Source organism: Nicotiana tomentosiformis, chromosome 11 (genome assembly GCF_000390325.3).
Source record: "Nicotiana tomentosiformis chromosome 11, ASM39032v3, whole genome shotgun sequence".
Taxonomy (NCBI): domain Eukaryota; kingdom Viridiplantae; phylum Streptophyta; class Magnoliopsida; order Solanales; family Solanaceae; genus Nicotiana; species Nicotiana tomentosiformis.
This window is the reverse complement of record NC_090822.1, coordinates 114743961-114764535: the sequence shown is the minus strand read 5'-3', so window position 1 is coordinate 114764535 and position 20575 is coordinate 114743961. Positions and strand designations below refer to the sequence as shown.

Sequence of the window (20575 nt, the reverse complement as noted above, 5' to 3'; positions counted from 1 at the left end):
AGAGGATTTGAAGGCCCGAGACGAGGATCTGGTGCGGATAGTTGGGAAGTGCAGCATCCTGGAGGGGACGTTGAGGATCAAAAAGGAAGAGCTTGAACTCAGCAAGAGGTCGAAGCCCACTGTAGCGATATCCAAGCTCAGGTGGTCTCGCTGTGTGGCCAGCTTGAGGAGTGTCAATTCAGGGTGGAGGCTCTAAGTGGCGAGGTCGCCGAGAAGGCAGAGGGTTTAGAGAAGGCGGAGTCCTCTCGGTCTGAGGCTTTAAGGAAGGCAAACTCTCTTGAGGTGGTGATTCAGACTCTCCGTTCCAAGTGGGAGAATGACTTAGCAACAACGAAGCTTAAAGATGAGCGCCTTGATGAGAGGATTGGAGAGTTGGAGAAAGAGACTTCTAATCTCTATGATCGAGTCGTTGCTTTGGAGGCCAAGAAGGCTTAACTGTTGGCACAAACATTTTCTTCCCGCACTTCAGATTTTCCTAATGTTCCTCAGTAATTGTACGAGGAATGGATTCATACCGAGGCCTAGTTAGATGTGTTTCAAGATTTGTATAAGATGGGATCCGTCTCTGAAGTAGCCCTCAAAGATGTTCGTGTTAAGGCTCGTGAAGCTCGAGTCGCTTGTGGGTATGACCTCACTACACCTGAGGTCGGTGATGACGAGGGTGTGAACCGGCTCGAGGAAAATGCCTGGTATGATGCTGCATATCCTAAATGCGAAGGTGGTGATGGCGAGGGTTCCGATGGCCAAGGAGGCGATACTGTCGAGGACCAAGCGACGGGGATGTCGAAGGCCGTGATGGTGACAACCAGTAGTTTTATTTTGATTTTTTGTGTATGTTTTAGCCGCCATCTTCATGAGCCTATTGGAAACAATATTTTAAGTACATGAAATGTTGAAGTATTTCTTTGTATATTCTTCTTTTCCTGTAGTTTATTTTCTATATTTGTGCATATTTTTGTTTCTTTGTTGTGGTGTGGTCGAGGACCGATAGCAATTTGTTCGAGCGAGGTTGAATATAATCTTTTATTAAATTGTGACTGAGGGTCGGTAGGTGCTTGTTTGAGAGGGGTCAAACAAAACCTTTCATTAAGTTGCGGCCAAGGGCCGGAAGGTGTTTGTTCGAGAAGGGTCGAACATAACCTTTCATTAAGTTGCGGCCGAGGGCCGATAGGTGTTTGTTCGAACAGGGTCGTACATAACCTTTCATTAAGTTGCGGCCGAGGGGCGATAGGTATTTGTTCAAGTAGGGTCGAACATAACCATTCATTAAGATGCGTCGAGGGTCGATAGGTGTTTGGTCGAGCAGGGTCGAACATAACCTTTCATTAAGTTGTGGCCGAGGGCCGATAGGTGTTTGTTCGAGCAGGGTCGAATATAACCTAAATGCTAGAAAGACGTGCTGATAAGCTTAAAATTTATTGCCTTGACATTTTTATTTTTATTTTGGTTACATACTTGAAGAAAATTATAGATTTTTTGGGTACTGGCTGGTGTTTCAGTCCCAATATATTTAGTCCCTTCATTAGTTAATCTAGAGAATATTGAGAGGTCAAGCAATAAAATAGTAACCACGGCCCTACCTCCACGTACTTCGACTCCAAACGTTCCCTTCGCTACCTCGTTAAAAACCTCATTGAGAAAACCCAAATGGGACAAAACTCGAGTGAGGAAAAAAAGAGTAAGGCTTAGGGGATGCTTTTTCTCTCAGAAGTTGAAGTATTTAAGGTGGTTGATATTCCAATTGTTTGGTAGCAGTTTTCCTTCCATTGTCTCTAATTGGAACAAACCTTCTTTTGCTTCGGCTGTGATTTTATATAGACCATCCCAATTTGTTCCCAGCTTGCCTTCCCTAGGATCTTTGCTCGCTTGAGTTTTAACTTTTAGTACGTAATCCCCGACTTTGAGCGGCCTGACCTTTGCTTTCCTTTTGTAATAGCGTTCTGCTTGATGTTTTTGGGTGACCATTCTTGTGTAGGCCATATCTCTTCGTTCGTCGACTTCGTCGAGTTCCTACCTTCTGCTCTCATCGTTACTCGTGCCGCTCTCATGGGAGTACCTTAGGCTGAGTTCTCCGACCTCGACTGGTATTACTGCCTCGGTCCCATAGACCAAAGAGTAGGGCGTCTCTCCTGTGCTTGTTTTCAGAGTTGTTCGGTAGGCCCACAATACTTCTAGTAGTATTTCCGGCCACAGTCCCTTGGCATCTTCGAGCTTCTTCTTCATGACATTTAGTATTGACTTGTTGGAGGACTCTTCTTGTCCGTTACTAGCGGGGTGATACGGGGTCGAGAGTATCCTCTTGATATGCCATTTTTTGAAGAATTCGGCAGTTTTCTTTCCTGTGAACTGGGGTCCGTTGTCACAGCTGATTTCTTTGGGAAGGCCGAATCGGCAAATGATGTTTCTCCATATAAAGGTGATTACTTCCTATTCCTGTATTTGGGCAAATGCTCCTCCTTCCACCTACTTAAAGAAATAGTCAGTTAAACTAAAAGGAATCGTACATTACCTCGTCGTGCTGGTACGGGACCCACAATGTCCATTCTCCATTTGATGAACGGTCAAGTGAGTATCGAGTGGAGATATTTGCCTACTTGGTGAATCATTGGGGCGTACTTTTGGCACTGCTCGCATCTCTTTACGAAGTTCACGACATCCATTTTCATGGTGGACCAGTAATATCCTGCCGGTATAAGGCATCTGACCAGTACCAGGTTGCCGGAGTGAGCCCCGTAATGGCCTTTGTGAACTTCTTTAAGGACGCGTTGAGTTTGATTTGGGCCCAAGCACTTTGCTAGAGGGCCTCCGTAGGTCCTTTTATACAAATCGTTACGGAGGATACTGTACCTAACCTCTTGCATTCTTAATTTCTTGGCTTCATTTTTGTTGCTAGGGAGTGTGCTATTCTGTAGGTATGTAATAATACGATTGCGCATGTCCCAAGTTAAGTTTATGGTTCTTACATCGACTTGGTATAGTGATGAGTTGAGGAGATGGACCACGTTTTTGTCTCCGGTTGTGATGCTTTTGGTGGCTGCAGCTAGTTTGGCGAGGCCATCTGCCTCGACATTCTATGCTCGTGGGATTTGGTCGAGCTGACATTCATCGAACTCAGGCAGTAGCTGGCAGATTTTGGTCTGGTATTTTTGCAATCTTTGTTCTTTGATTTGGAAAGTCCCGGTGACTTGATTGATTACAAGCTGGGAATCGCATCATAGTTTCAACTATTTTGCTCCATATTTGAATGCTAGTCTTAGACCTGCAATTACGGCATCATACTCGGCCTCATTGTTAGTCATATCTAGGCAACTTATGGACTGGCGAATCACTTCACCTGTTCGGACTTCGAGTACGAGTCCCAGTCTAAACCTCGATGCATTGGATGCGCCATCGGTGTATAGGACCTAGAGGTCTTGTGTTCGGAAGAAGGTTTGGACGGCTTCCCTTTTGACTTCAGGCATTATTTTTGTGCTGAAGTCGGCTGCGAAGTCAGCGAGCACTTGTGACTTTATCGCCATTCGTGGCTGATACGTGATATTGTGTTTACTCAGCTCGATGGCCTATTTGTCCAGCCTTCTCGATAGTTCGGGTTTATGTAAAATGCTTCTAAGGGGTAAGGTCGTGACGACCGAGATGGGGTAACATTGGAAATATCGTCTAAGCTGTCGTGAAGCTACGACTAAGGCCACTGCCAACTTTTCGAGGTGTGGGTACCTCGTCTAGGTATCGATGAGTGTTTTGCTAATGTAATAGATGGGAGATTATGTACCTTTGTTTTCTCGAATTAAGATTGCGCTTACAGCTACCTCGGATACGGCCAGATAGATGAGGAGATGCTCCCGCGTCTTGGGTTTTGAAAGCAAAAGCGGAGATGACATGTATGCTTTTAGTTCTCGCAGATCCTGGATGCACTAGAAAGTCCATTCGAGGCCGTTGTCTTTCTTGAGTACGCCAAAGAATTTATGGCACCTATCCCACGCCCGCGAGATGAACCTTGATAGGACGGCGATGCGACCAGTCAACCTTTGGACTTGTGTTTTGGTGGTCAAGAGTTCTGGTATCCCTTCAATGGCTTTGATTTGGTCTGGGTTGACCTCGATACCTTGTTTTGATACCAGAAAACCCAAGAACTTTCCTGAGGCTACACCGAACTCGCATTTCTCTGAGTTCAGCTTCATTCCGTACCATCTGAGTATGTTGAAAATTTCTTTCAAATGATCGATGTGATCTCCTCCCCTTTTGGACTTGACTAGCATGTCGTCTATATATACCTCCATTGTTTTGCCGAGCTGATCTTTGAACATCTTTGTCACCAACTTTTGATAAGTAGCTCCCACGTTCTTTAGTCCAAAAGGCATGACCCTGTAGCAATATGTTCCTTGGAGGGTGATGAACGTGGTTTTTTCCTGATCTTCTTCTTCCATGAGGATCTGATTATAGCCTCAGTAAGCGTCCAAGAAACTTAATAGCTCATGCCTGGCTGTTGCGTCGATGAGTTGGTTAATATGAGGCAACAGGAACTAATCCTTCGGGCATGCTTTGTTGAAATCTGTGAAATCTACGCACATCTGCCATTTTCCATTCTTCGTTTTGACCATTACTACGTTGGCGGCCTACTTGGGTACTTCGATTCCCTGATGGAACCATTTTCTAGCAGTGTTTCCACCTCATCGCGCACGACGTCATTAATTATAGAGTTGAATTTACGTCTAACCTATCTCACTGAGGGGTGGAATGGGTCGACATTTAATTTGTGCATGGCAATTTCCTTTGGGATGCTCGGCATATCTGCATGGCTGAAAGCAAACAAACCTGCGTTAGCTGTTAAGAATTGACTGAATTTACATGGTTCCCGAAGCTTGCAGCCAATATAGGTCTTCTTTTTGTGGTCGTTGAGATCCAATTAAATTGGGTCGAGGTCTTCTAGGGTCAACCCAGCGGCTTCGACCATGTCAGCATCCTTGATGACGTCCTATGTCTCCTCTTACTTCATCCTCTTTTCCTTTGTCTTTTCTCTGTTGGGTGGCCGTGCTATCTAAGGCGATGCGGTAGCATTCCTGTGATGTGCGTTGTTCTCTGCGTATGCTGAAAATACCCCATGGAGTTGGGAATTTAATTACTTGGTATAAGCTGGAGTGGACGGCTTTCATGGGATGTATCCATGGTCGTACTACTATGGCGTTGTACGCAGTGGCCTGGTCCATGATGTGGATCGTTGTCTCCATAGTTACGCCGCCGGCCAAAACGGGGAGTGTAATTTCCCTGGATGTTCGTTCAACTGCATTGTTAAAACCAGTTAGCGTGATGCAGCGCGACACTATCTTATCTTCGAGTCTCATTTGGGCAGGTACTCGGGGATGGACAATGCACGCTCCGCTCCCGTCATTTACCATAATGGGTTTGACATTGGTATCTAAAATTCATAAAGTAATAACGAGGGCGTCACTATAAGGAAAAGTCAAACCATCATCATCCAACTTGTCAAAGATGATACTTTCTTCGAGTTTATCATACCGTTCGCGGGTGATAGATCACTTGAGTCTGTGGGTAGTGGTTAACTTCACGCTGTTGATAGAGGCATCATCGCCGCTTGGTGTTTGTGTCCTCTAGCGAAATTGGTCCTTCCCCTGTCGCTTAGCAGCTCTTTGAGGTGCCCTTGTCGCAACATGTTTACGACTTCTTGCCTGAGGGCGATACAATCTTCAGTTTTGTCCCCTCCTTCCTGGTGGAACTCACAGTGGGCGTCAGACTTCTTGGTGTTTGGGTACGATCTCATTTTCGGTGGCTACTTCACTTTCGGTCCGAGCTTCTCCAGGGAGTAGACTATCTTTGTAGGTGACACACAAAAATTGTGAGTAGATAATAAGGGAAGCATACCTCTTTCGTTCCAATGAGTTCTCATCCTTGTCCTGGATAGGCCTTCTTCGTGACGGGAGGGAGGCGCAGCGGCCATCCTGATATACGATTGACGTCGTTCCCTGTTAGGTCACGGAATTGGATGACCTCTTCTGCCGATGTCTCTTCGATCTTTTCTAGATTCATCTTGCACTGAGGTTAGTCGGTGAGTTGGCCCGTTGAGATCCTCCTCATCTACACGGACCTCAGCGCAATAGGCATTGTGGATTTCGTCCCAAGTGGTTGGGGGATACTTCATCAGCCGACTCAATAATTTTATGGTTTCTCTCGAACCATCTCTACTCATCTTGTTCTGAAAGGCTGTGACTGCATCGTCACTGTACGAATGCTTGACGAACTGGCTGGCGCCCCTTTTCAGCAGCAACTTAGGAGTGCTTGGTATCTTATCGACCAGTTCTTGATGCTCTTTTACCTGGTCTCGGAGCGCCTTATTATTTTTATTTTTCATTTCTTCCATTCTTTCTAGAATGGCGGCTAGGTCATTTCACCTGCACTATAAATGACATTGTGAGTTATACCTGCCGTTGGAAGTAGGGGTTGGTTGCACTGCTCGTCTGTTTGTTGTATCGTGCAAGTCCTTGCAGTTTTTGCAGTCGTTCCTGGAGCGAGCTTGTTGAGGACGCTTGTTAGTGTGTCCGTTACCCATGCCTCGAGGAGTTTTTTTACAGCTGGGGGTGTTCCTTCCTCTGCCGACGTGGAGGCTCCTTTACCACGAGGTTTTGTTATGCTGCAATGGGGCCCGGTGACCCATCTCGTCGGGGCGTGCGCTGGGCGTCGTGTCTTCACCTTCCCTTTCGCAGCTTTCGTTGATGACATTCATGAGGTTGGTTGGGAGGTCACTCGTTATTCTCGTCCTTTCTTCTCGGTTATCTGCCGTGTAGGATTTTTTGTATACAAAGAAAGGAGGTCTTGATTTTATTTTATTTTACGTTAGTGACATGTGCTAGTTGTAGATCTAGAGGAAACTAAAAGTTTAAACTAAGAAATCCTAACAGACGACGCCAAATTGTTTGACCAAAAAATATAGATCTTGGTTCAAATAATTAAATTTATGTGAACAAGGGTTAATCTTAGATAACAATAATATCCTTAGATATGGTTGTTAAAAAAATAATAAATGTCGTGTGGGTCTGGTAGGACGGAAGCAATAATATGCAATAAATGTTCTAGAAATCAGGAACAATAATATAGCATTCAATAGTAATAAATGACATTTAAGTAAATAGGAGGAATGATTCATCCAATAAAGGATGGAATCGGGGGATGTTCCCCTTGACAATGATGAATGATAGACAAATCCTTGAATATTCGAGTTACTCTCGGATTTGATGAAAAAGTATAGACAAGAATCTTAGTGAAAATGTGGTGTTTGTATCTTAGCAAGAGAGAGACGAATCTTTTAGTCAAAGTGTGTTCTTTATAAATGAATATTACATGCCCCTATCATTGTCTTTTTTTCTATTTATATGGGACATGTTCCTAAGAACCATAATAGTACAAGTGCAGAGAATATCCACTAAAATATTCTCTTTAATGTCCTATCTCGAAAACTAGCCGTTACAGCTCTACTAACAGCACTCGACCTCGCCCCTTGTTGTCACCTCCTGTGAATCGACAATCTCTCCACTTTGAGAGAGTCTTGTTTGATTCTCGATATTACTATTATAAGATACATTCATTGATTTCTAGGCACTTAACATCATACACTCGTTTAATGAAGTATATTTTAGTAGGAGTACTTATTATAAGTAAAATAGGAAATGATGGTCATATGGTACATGTAAGTCTCCTTTGGAAAAGCTTATGTATATTCATAGCTCCAACTGTCGACCAAGACGTTTCTTTCTTTCTTTTTTGGGAGAAACCATATTCATAGAATTTTTATGGATCATACAAGTTTCGTGCTCAATTATAAATATTTACACGAATTTGCATTAATTATTCGGAATACTATTATAGAAATTACATCAAGTAGCCACTTTTAATAGTGCTATTTAGAATATAGCCTCAATTTTTAATGCATTGAAATTTTAATCACTTTGCTACTGTCTCCTCCTCCTCCTCTTCCTCTTCCTCCTCCTCCTCCTCCTCCTCCTCCTCCTCCTTTCTATGCATATAATTGATTTGTACAAAGTACTGACCTCTGGCAATAAGCAAAATTGCTCTAATCTTTTATATATTCAGATAATCATATGTACACTTTGAACTACCTGACTTATCAAGATAAAACACTGGAAAACTTAACCATTATAAATGACCAAATAATGTCGATTGCATTTTTTTTCTTCACACTTTGTTGAATAAAAGTTAAAAAAGAAAATTTTCAACGTGAACAATTTGATCTTATAGACATTCTTATTCAACTCGTTCACAAATCTTGATCAAGAAGAGGCTAATAAATTCTGAGACATTTTCTCATACTTGAACCCAGTTTTTGTTGATTCATCTGCACACCATACAAATATCCCACCAAGTTTCCCTTGTCCTTTCAATTCTTTACAAGCTTCAAAAAATCCATCTTTAGGTCCCAAGCCACCACCTTTATTTACAAAACTAGCCAAAATCTGACCTCCTTTATAATTCGAAGCTTGTTCATTAAAATTCCTTACAAATTTCGACACATCAATCTTGTTATACGCATAAAATTGGAAATTAACATAGTCAATAACTTGCCCATATTTTTTCCATAAAGTCATATAATGACTTTGGACAACACTATCTTCAAACGGAGCAATTGAAGCAAATTGTATTTTTCCATTTTTCTTTAGCTTTGTCACGAGTTGTCCTATACATTCTGCAAATATATTAGTGTCCGTGTCTGAAAAATGTTCGTAATCAATGTCGATTCCATCGATGTTGTACTCTTCGATCATAGACGATAACGAAGAGACCGCGTTATCGACCCAAGAATTAATGGACTTAGGTTTAAAATAAACTTGCTTGTTGTTACCAACTGTGTCACCTCCCAAACTGACAGCTATTTTTACATTTGTGTGACGAGATTTTATTGAGGCAATTTCTTTAGGGTTAAGGTGATTGTTTTCCCAAAAAATGTTGAATTTTCCATTTGTAGGTGAAGGTTTTGAGTTGTCATAATCATAGTCAATGGCAAATGCTAATATGAAATGGAACTCGACGTTGGAGTTTATTGGTACGTCAGTTAGCTTCACTGAGGTTGATTCTGCACCTATATATTCTCGAAAGAGTTTTGAATTTCCAGCTGTGAAAATATTGAAGGACAGATATGCAATATGTTAGCCTCAGAAAAAAATTAAATATGTCAAAATTGAAGTGCGAAAAAATAGACTGAGATATGATAATTTTGAGAAAAGATTATTAAAACACTTTAAGGATGTGTTTGGTAATGTTTTTCAATTTTTTCCATGTTTGATTGGTTTAATTCTTTTGGAAAATATTTTACTCATTAACTCATTTTTCTCCGATCAAAGGGAAATGATTTTCCTGCCAAAAGGAGGGAAAATAATTTCCAAAAAAAATTTTCAACTTTTCTCACCCTATTCCCCAACCCAACCCCGCTCTTCCCCTACCCCCACCTGCCTCTAGACCCCGACCTACCACCCTTCCCAACCCTTACATATTTCGTCTCCTAGCCTAAATTATATATATTCTTAGAAATATTTTCTACTATCTAGCTAAACACTGAAAAATAAGTAAGAAAATTACTTATTTTCAAGAAAACTATTTTCCTTCATACCAAACACACCCTAAATTGAATAAGTGCAACTCACCCCATCCTGCACTTTCAAGCGGAGCCACCGTTATAGTCATAGGTTCGCTAGAACCCCTTCGTATTGGTTCAAATCCTGTAATTGAATTATGAATTTATTTAGTATGTATAAATAATCTATTGAACTTAATAAGCAAATTAAAAAGAGTGAATCATAATCCATAAACTAAAAATCTTGATTCCGTCATTAATCAAATTAAACCCTAGATAAAGTGGATATATATATATATAGAGAGAGAGAGAGAGAGTTTAGAAGAAAGAATTACTGAGAGAGAGAGTTTAGAAGAAAGAATTACTAAGTAATGTGTATATATGTATTACCTCTACATAGTCGAAAAGAGAGAATGAAAAAGATGAATAAGAGGAAATGGTTGAGCTCCATTACTTTGTTCAAGTGCTTATGAAATGTATTTCTATTTCATGAGGAGTTTGTTGATGCATATATATAAGTGAATGTAGAGCTGACGATTCTTCTCTCTTTAGTTTCTTTCTTTTTTGGTTTTAAAATAGCATCTTATTTTATTTTTTCTAGAGTTTTAGATAAGGATTGTTTGTCAAAGGTATGGCACCTACCATATGGCCGAAACAGTTAAGCTAGCTCTTACTTTAAGTTTTATGCACGGAAAATATAAAAAATATTTATACAATTAGATTATTTATAAGAAAATTTATATATAAATTTTTATGATAAAAATTGATTAGTAATCTTCTCATAATAGTAACGCGACCCTGTTATTACAAGTTAAAGTACAATGATAGTATAAATCTTTTAAAACTGTTAGAGTATGTAATTCCTTCTCATTTACCTTAAAAAATGTTTCATTGGAAGTAGCTGTTTCTTGTTCAAGCTGCCGTAGAATTACTAGAAATTATCTCCTATTGGAAACTCTAACGACTTAAATCTTAATCAATTGGTAGCTAACTGTGAAGCATAAGCCAAATTTCTTAACCCAAAAGGAAACCACAAAAAAGGAGTAGAAACTATTAGTTAAGTATTATGTTTTGTAGTTTCTTTTCTTAGCGAAAAAGATATTTACAGTTCTAAGCATCCAATGACAGAGTTTAACTTTTATTACTAGTCGGCTCCTTGTGGAAAGTAACAAAGTCTTTTACATAGTATAGTTTTACTTAAAACTTGGAGGCAAGTGCTCAAGAGTTAGCATTGACATTAGAATAAATCCGAACAAATGAAATGTAGAGAGAATCTTTAAAGGACAGAGATCAGAAACGTATATTATCTAATTAAGATTGAAAATATTTAACTATTACTTGGTTGCCAACACATTGTTCACACAAAAATACGCAACATCCAAATTAAGCTGGCCGGCATTTCATCTCAACATGTAACTCGCACAAATTCTGACAAACTTATTTAAATAATTATGTAATTGAAGCTTGGAATACGAGGGAAAAAAACAAAAGGCAAATAAAAGAAAACTTGTTGCACTATCGGAAACAGTCAAGTACTTATAAAATTTTACGTGGATAAGAACAATGTTGTATTTCGGTGCATACGTTTTCTCAATCTCAATGGAGTATTAGTATTAAAATGCTACTCTTTCCATCCAATTTTATATGGAATATATATATATATATATATATATATATATATATATATATATATATACGGGTAAAAACCGAGCTCATGATATACTCCGCCCTCCAATAGGGTAAAACGAGCTTGAGATATGATTGCGCAGGATCGGAATCGAAGCAAAGGTCTCATCGAGTCAGAATCCGGGGCACGCTGCCTGCCCTCGAGAATATCGGGGTCATGATTCGAGATCGATCCAAATCCTGAAAGACTTCGGAGAACATTGTCGGGCAATCGAGCACGACCAATAGAATGCCGTAATATCCGCGACCAGTCGGATATCACGGCGTGAATCTCGGCACGTATCGATGAAGAACCGACAATCAGTTAAACAGAAGATTTTTTATCTTTTATGGAGTTATACTTAGAGTAGGATTCCCACACTATATAAAGGGGGGTCTGATAATTCATTAGACACATTGTAATACGCATTCCAAAGCAATATACTATTATTTTTACTGCTATTGTAAGCTCTTTCTCTCGTTCATCGATATTGTTCACTGTGAGCCCGGATCGAGGGTGAAAAAGTCACTAAGGCTGGAATCATCTTCCTCGCGTGGTTTGAATTTACTATATCTTTACTTGTCCATTCTAACTCAATTTATCGTTTTGTATCAAATTAATCAGCATATCCTTAAAACCACTTACAAATTTAATTGTTATCCGATTTCGAGGGTAAACAGTTTGGCGCCTACCGTGGGGCTAAGGATAATAGTGGCAATTTGATACAAATTTCCATAACACACCCTACTTCACACTTGTTCGTTGAAGTGTCTCTGATTTCAGGTCAAAGTTTAAAATGTCGAACTCCCAATCTGCCCCTCTAAACACGGATGCTGAGTCTGGCCACCATGGCGAGAACAACAATACGATGCCCGATAACGAGGTACCCCCTACCGATCCCAATGGAATTCCGGTCGCGGACCCGATCGATGTCAACTTACATGTGGTCATTAAGATGAATTTGCCTACAGATCCTGAGAACAGCATCCGCGAGGGAGACCGATCGGTAGCCCAAAATACTCATGACGGTGAAGAAGATGGGATTAACTTACGGGCGATCTTCGAAATGTTGCAGGCTCAGCAGGCAGCGATAGAGCAAATGCAGAACCAAAGACGTGCTCCCAGCAGAGTTGAGCCTGAATCATCCCGGAAAAATACTCGCAAAAATGAACCTGCCACAGATAGGCCAAATGAAGCTGAACCCGGGACCAACCCTGAGATAATAAAGATGCTCGAGGAATTGACAAAACGGGTGGAAACAGGAGAAAAGAACATCGAAGCCAACAACAAGAAGGTGGATTCCTACAACTCCAGGGTCGGCCAAATCCCCGGAGCCCACCGATACTGAAAGGCCTAGACTCCAAAATGTTTGATTACAAACCTTTTCCTCCGAGCGCAGCTCTGAAGACAATCCCAAAGAAGTTCTGCATGACTGAAATTCCTAAGTACAACGAAACAACTGATCCAAATAAACATGTGACCTCGTACATGTGCGCCATCAAGGGGAATGACTTGGAAGATGATGAGACTGAATCTGTTATGCTGGAAAGGTTCGGAGAGACCTTCTCAAAAGAAGATATGATATGGTATCACAACTTACCCCCCAATTCTATTGACTCATTTGCTATGCTTGCAGATGCTTTTGTAAAAGTGCACGCCAGAGTCATCAAGGTCGAGACCAGGAAGTCGGACCTTTTCAAAGTAAAGCAAAGAGATTACGAGATACTTAGGGAGTTCGCATCATGGTTTCAAATGGAATGGATGGACCTGCCACTGGTGGCAGACGATTAGGTCGTCAAGGCCTTCACCCAAGGACTCAATACTCGAAGCTCATTGGCTTCGCAACAGTTAAAATAAATCTGGTAGAATATCCGATTGTGATTTGGGCCGACATGCACAACCGATACCAATCAAAAATTAGGGTCGAAGATAATCAGCTTGGGGGCCCTTCTTGGTCTGTTTATCCCGTCCGAGCTAGTGACAGATCCAAAAGAGACATTGATCGTGAACCAAGGTCAAGTAGAGATTAGTATCAACCGTACAACGGTGATCGTAGGGGTATTGGGTCTGGACGAAACCCTGTGAGAAGTGAAAGGAGAAGCGATTGAGGTCAAAATAACCGGGGACTCATGAGCAAAAACGGTTTCGACAGGCCCATTGGGCCTAAAGAAGCACCGAGGGTATCGAAGTACAACTTCAACGTCGATGTTGCTACTATCGTATCTGCCATCGGACGTATCAAAGGCACCAAGTGGCCTCGACCTCTACAGTCCGATCCAGCCCAAAAGGATCCCAACTTGATATGTAAATATCATGGCACTCACGGTAACATAACAGAAGATTGCCGACAATTGAGAGAGGAAGTATCCTGGTTATTCAACAACAGACATCTCCAGGAGTTCCTAAGCGTTCGAGCCAAAACCCATTTCAGGAATAGAGATTCTAGTAAGCAGATCGAGCAGGAGGAGACTCAGCATATCATTAACATGATCATCGGTAGGGTCGACGTTCCCCAGGGGCCGATGCTAAAGCACACCAAATTATCCATCACGAGAGAAAAACGGACTCGAGATTATGTAGCAGAAGGAACCTTGTCTTTCAACGACGAGGACACTGAAGGTATCGTGCAGCCCGACAACGATGCAATGGTAATATCTGTACTCATAAATAAATCTCGAGTTAAGCGTGTGTTAATTGATCCAGGTAGCTCGGCCAATATCACTAGATCGAGGGTCGTGGAACAACTAGGTATACAAGACCGAATCATGCCTGTAGTCAGGGTTCTAAACGGATTCAACATGGCATGTAAGACCACTAAAAGGGAGATAACATTACCGGTGAACACCACCGGAACCATTCAGGAAATGAAGTTCTGCGTGATCGAAGGAGACATGAGGTACAATGCTCTGTTCGGGAGACCCTGGATTCACAACATGAGGGCAGTACCCTCGACGCTCCACCAGGTGCTGAAATTTCCGACACCATGAGGGATTAAAATAGTTTACGGACAACAACCGGCCGCAAAGGAGATGTTCGCGGTCGACTAGGTGATCCTGATATCCGCACTTTTGACATTGAAGGGTCTAATTTTGGTGGCTAAAGACGAAACCAAATAGCAATTACCGATACCTGCCTCGATCGAACCGGAGAAGCAGGGGACTGATGAGGACGACGACTATAGAGTTCCTAGGTCTTTCATAGTCTATGATTCCGACGCCACCAAATCAACAGTCAAAGAACTGGAGCAAGTCATATTGATCGAACACCTGCCTGATCGAAAGGTACACCTGGGCACGGGGTTAAGTCCCTAGCTTGGAAAAAATTCATTCAAATCCTTATAGCTAACATAAATTGTTTCGCTTGGTCCCACCTCGATATGACAGGGATTCCACCGGAGGTAACTACTCACAAGCTAAGCCTGGATCTAAAGTTCCATCCGGTCAAGCAGAAAAAGAGGCCTCAGTCCGAAGTCAAGCATGCATTCATCAAGGATAAGGTATCTAAACTCCTTAAAATAGGGTCCATCCGGGAGGTTAAGTACCCGGATTAGTTAGCAAACGTAATAGTAGTCCCTAAAAAGGGAAATAAATTAAGAATGTGTGTATACTATAAAGACTTATACAAGGCATGCCCCAAGGATTCTTTCCCTCTGCCAAACATTGATCTCATGATCGATGCAACGGCCGGCCACGAGATCCTCAGTTTTCTCGACGCCTACTCTGGGTACAACCAAATTTGGATGGACCCGGACGACAAGGAAAAAACATCCTTCATCACTAAATACGGTACCTACTGTTATAATGTAATTACATTTGGACTAAAAAACGTCGGTGCCACTTACCAACGCCTAGTAAATTGGATATTCGAAGAGCAAATAGGAAAATCAATGGAGGCTTACATTGACGATATGTTAGTTAAGTCCCTGCAAGCAGAGGACCATTTGAAATATTTGTAAGAAACCTTTAGCATATTGAAGAAATACAATATGAAGCTGAACCCGGAGAAATGAGCATTCGGAGTCGGGTCCGGAAAATTCCTTGGATTAATCAAGGCCATCGGGGACATCACCGTTGTGGATAATGTCAAGGTCGTTCAAAGGTTAACCGAGCACATAGCCATTTTGGGTCGATTCTTCTCGAGGTCCTCCGACAAGAGCCATCGGTTCTTCTCACTGTTAAAGAAGAAAAATAACTTCTCATGGACCCCGGAGTGCCAACAAGCCTTGGAGGAACTCAGGCAGTACCTCTCGAGCCCACCGTTGCTTCATACCCCAAAGGCAGACGAACAGTTGTACTTGTACTTAGCAGTATCCGAGGTAGCGGTAAGCGGAGTTCTGGTCCGGGAAAAGGAAGGTACGCAAATTCTTATCTACTATGTTAGCAGAACTCTAGGCGAGGCCGAAACTAGGTATCCTCACCTAGAAAAATTGGCACTCGCTTTGCTAAGCGCCTCTAGGAAGCTAAAATCGTATTTTCAATGTCAACTCATATGTGTTGTGACTACTTACCCATTAAGAAACATAATGCACAAGCCTGAGCACTCAAGACGATTGGCCAAATGGGTCATGGAGATCAGCGGGTACGATATCGAATATTGACCCCGAACCGCCATCAAATCTCAAATTTTAGCGGACTTTGAAGCTGACTTGAGGTCGAGAAGGAGTTGTTGTTGAACTCGGGGACCTCTTCCGGAATCTGGACCCTCTTTATGGACGGTGCCTCGAATGCAAAGGGGTTCGAGCTTGGCATCGTGTTGAATCCACCGATGGGTAATGTTTTTAGAAAATCTATTAGAACTGTAAAATTGACTAATAACGAGGCCGAATATGAGGCCATGATTGCAGGTCTTGAGCTGGCTAAAATCTTGGGGACCGAGGTGGTCGAAGCTAAGTGTGATTCCCTCCTCGTGGTGAACCAAGTCAATGAAACGTTCGAAGTCAAACAGGAACGAATGCGAAGATACCTGGATAAGCTACAGGAAACGTTACATAGGTTCAGGGAATGGACTATACAACATGTACCTCAGGATCAAAATAGCGAGGCCGATGCTCTTGCTAACTTGGGATCGTCAGTCGACGACGACGAATTCAACTCGGGAATGGTCGTACAACTCATGAAATTGGTAGTGGAATAAGGACATGCCGAGATAAACTCGACAAGCTTAACCTGGGACTGGAGAAATAGATACATAGATTACCTAACGACCGGAAAACGTCCCTCGAATCCTAAAGAATTGAGAGCTCTGCATATGAAGGCGGCCCGATTCAGCTTGTCGAAGACGGTACCTACGAGGGCACCTGCGAGAACCATTCAGGCACTGAGTCATTAGTTCGAAAGATAATCAGAGTCGGCTACTACTGGATCACATGGAAAAAGACGCAAAGGAGTTCGTGCAAAAATGTGACGAATGTCAGAGGCATCCTCCGATAATCAATTAGCCTGAGGAACCGCTGCATTTGGTCTTGTCACCCTGGCCATTCTTGAAATGGGGAATGGACATCATTGGTCCCCTGCCCTGGGTGCACGGTAAGGCTTAATTTATCTTATTTATGACTGATTATTATTTTTAAGTGGGTGGAGGACCAGGTATTTGATAAAGTCAGGGAGAAGGAGGTTATTGATTTCATATGGGACCACATAATATGCCGATTCGGAATGCCGGCCGAGATCATATGCGACAATGGGAAGTAGTTCATCGGCAGCAAAGTGAGCAAGTTTTTCAAGGACCATAAGATCAAAAGGATCATATCAACGCCCTATCACCCTTGTGGAAATGGGCAAGCAGAGTCCACGAACAAAATCATACTCCAAAACCTCAAAAAGAGGTTGACCGACGCCAAAGGGAAATGGAAGAAAATCTTGCCCGAAGTCCTATGGGCATATTGTACGACCTTAAAATCCACTATCATGGCCACCCCGTTCTCGTTGATCTATGGTGCCGAAGCACTTATACCGATCGAAGTAGGAGAACCGAGTCTTAGGTTCTAATATGCGACCGAAGAGTCAAACAACGAGGCCATGAGTACGAACCTGGAACTATTAGACGAAAGGCGCGAGGTCGCCCTCGTCCGGTTGGTCGTCCAAAAATAACGGATCGAAAGATATTACAATCGGAGAGCCAACCTTCGACACTTCAATGTCGGGGACTTGATGTTAAGAAATGTGACACTGAACACCCGGAACCCGAATGAAGGGAAGCTGGGACCGAATTGGGAAGGTCCATATCGAGTTATCAAGATCACTGGCAAAAGATCGTACAAACTCGAAATGGTGAACGGTGAGCGGCTACCGAACAACTGGAATATAACCCACCTAAAATGATTCTACTGCTAAGGTACGGCCCCTTTCATTACTTTTCTTTAAATATATTACGTATTGGATTAACGCTTGCAGGTAGGGCTGGCAAGTGGGCCGGTCCCGGGCCTAAACGGACCAAGTGGGCCCGTCCAAATGGTCCCGGGCTCGGTCCCGGGCCGGTCTCAAATTAAACGGGTACGGACCTAAATGGGCCAAGTGGGCCGGTCCCAAATTAAACAGGCCCGGGCCTAAATGTGCTTTTTGTAGGGACCGGTCCGGGACCGGGATCGTTTGGTCCCGGGCTAAACGGTCTCTGCCCGCGGGCTAAACGAGCTAAGTGGGCCCAACATATTTTTTATAAAAAAAAAATTAAATAGATATTAGAGACAAAAGGATGTTAAAAAAAATATCTAAGACAATGCTTTGTAAATTTTATTATAGAATTGTGACCTAAATTTTAATATTCAATATTTAATATCTAATATATATAGTATATATATATATATATAATCGATATAAGTAATAAGCTATATATACATCTTATACTATATATAAGATGTATATATAGTATAGTATATATATTAAATGTATTATATATATATATATATATATATAAGTAATAAGCTATATATACATCTTATATACTATATATAAGATGTATATACATAGTATAGTATAGTATATATATAAGTAATAAGCTATATATACATCTTATATACTATATATAAGATGTATATATAGTATAGTATAGTATAGTATATATATAAATTAAATGTTATATAGTATAGTATAATATATACTATACTATACTATATAACATTTAATTTATATATATACTATACTATACTATACTATATATACATCTTATATATAGTATACATACCTGCTTGACAGTCAACCCATAGATGATTTCTACCGCATTTAAAACACATCGCAGACCGCTGATAATGTTCAGCTGCTAACTCTTCAACCGATATATATTAAATGTTATATAGTATAGTATAATATATACTATACTATACTATATATACATCTTATATATAGTATATAAGATGTATAAATAGCTTTTATATATATATATATATATATATATATATATATATATATATATATATATATATATATAGAAGAAAATTAGAGAGAGATTGTGATAGATTGATGATTTTATAAGAAAAAATAAAAGAATGATGGGGTATTTATAGTTGAAAATAGGGAAAAGTGTAATTATAAAAAGTTTGGTATTAAAACAAAGTTGGGGGGGTTAAATGGCTATTTTATAAATAGCCAACGGCTATTTTTGATAGCCCAACGACTATATTGTTTAAAAAAAAAAATTAAAAAAAAAATTAAAAAAAAATAGTCGTTTGGCCCGTTTGGCCCGTTAAGGGATCGGGCCGGTCCCGGGCTCTGGCAGGCTAAACGGTCTCGGGCCTGACAGGCTCAAATCATAGGACCGGCCCACGAGACCGGCCCAGGCCCACTAAAATCGGGCCAAACGGTCCTGGCCCGTTTAGCCCGTTTGGCCCGCGGTCCCGGGCCTGGACTGGCCCACTTGCCACCCTTACTTGCAGGTAACGGCCAAGGAATGACGCAACTATTAGGCCTGAAAGCACGCATTGCACTCTTTTTCCCTTGAACCGATTTTGTCCCAAATGAGTTTTCCGGCCAGGTCTTTAACGAGGCAACAGTGGATCGTGCTAACTTAGAATTGAAGACCGACTATGAACCGGAGTCAAGGTTCGCATCAACAGTATCTAAGCCCTCTCTAAGATCGGCCTCGAATATTGGGGGCCATCACCCTCGGGTAATGATTTTAGCAAGGAAGGAAACTTCATGCTCAAACAAGTCTGGACTTGGTGGATAAGATTTGTTGTAAGGTCCAAACGGTCAAATGAACTGTGCCCACATAGACCACTTAAGCCATAACATGAAGCTTGTACATATTTTCAATCTTGTATGTTGCACATTAATAAAAAAAAGTTTCTACCTTGCATATACATATTTTGTCTCTTAAAAACTACTATATTTTGTTTCTTAAGGGCATCGGGCCCAAGGGACACCTCTGTCCGAATCAAAGAGATCACCCTGCTTGGGGACTATCGTCATGGTAAGCCCGGACAGCTCGGGCTATGAAGCCCGGGGGCACAAAACCTATTAGGCAGTGACCGAACTTCAAAGGCTACGGCCATCCCTATTCGGGGACTGTTGTCCCGGGCAAGCCCGGATGGCTCGGGGTAATAAGATCATTGGGCACCCCCGAACTTAAAAGGCTACGGTCATCCTAGAACAGCTTGGAGACGTCCGATATCCTTAACTAAAGCATAAGGCCTTCAAAATTTCTAAACCGGTTCAAGGGCTACCCTCGGCAAAATTATAATTTAAAAGAAAATGCTAAGTAATCACTTCGGGGAAAGCTTTTGGTTATACCAAGCCCCCACGAGTCTAAAGCAAAATAATATCGAGAACGAGCATTGTTCGAACCTCTGAACAAGACCTAATTATTACGTGCAAAGGCATTCGAAATCTTTACAATCGTAAAGAAAAAAGCAAAAAGAAACAAGCTTGAAATTTTTCGAAGGGAAAAAGCCTTGTATATATACATAAATCTTTACAAAGGCCAAAAGGCATCAACAAAATACAAAAGTACAAAAGCGAAGAAAAATCTACAAGTCACCTAAGAAGCCTCATCTTCGCCAGAGCTCGCCTCGTCACCTGGGCCATCAGGGTCTTCCCCGTCCTTGGATTCGCCTGAACCCTAGGAATCTTACTCGTCCTCGGGGTATGCCAAATTCTTGTCCTCAACCTCGAGCCTGTTAACATATTCAAGCTCGGCCGATAAATCGAACCCCCGGGCATGAACTTCCTCGAGAGCCTCCCTTTGGGACTGCCACCTCACATATTTGATAATAATTTTGTGTTGTGTTTTGTGCTTGTCAAATTTTGGCGCCGTTGTCGGGGAACGAACCCGGGTCACCCGCGTGACAGGCGGGAATACTCACCACTATACTACAGTGACAC

At 41.7% G+C, this 20575-nt stretch overlaps 1 protein-coding gene across 2 annotated transcripts; it reads right to left on the bottom strand.

The window, feature by feature from the left end:
• Positions 1 to 8084: 8084 nt before the first annotated feature.
• LOC104092636 (chitinase 2-like) lies at positions 8085 to 10061 on the bottom strand. Of its 2 annotated transcripts, XM_033655211.2 has the most exons (3): positions 9986 to 10061; positions 9666 to 9740; positions 8086 to 9136 (listed from the first exon to the last, which is right to left on the bottom strand). In XM_033655211.2, exons 1-3 carry the CDS (start codon positions 10044 to 10046, stop codon positions 8298 to 8300), a joined length of 975 nt encoding a protein of 324 aa, XP_033511102.1. In that variant the 5' UTR covers positions 10047 to 10061; the 3' UTR covers positions 8086 to 8297. The 2 variants fall into 2 exon arrangements, with proteins under 2 accessions (XP_018625136.1, XP_033511102.1); XM_018769620.2 differs by lacking the exon at positions 9666 to 9740 and having other exon boundaries at positions 8085 to 9136; positions 9986 to 10052.
• Positions 10062 to 20575: the final 10514 nt, after the last annotated feature.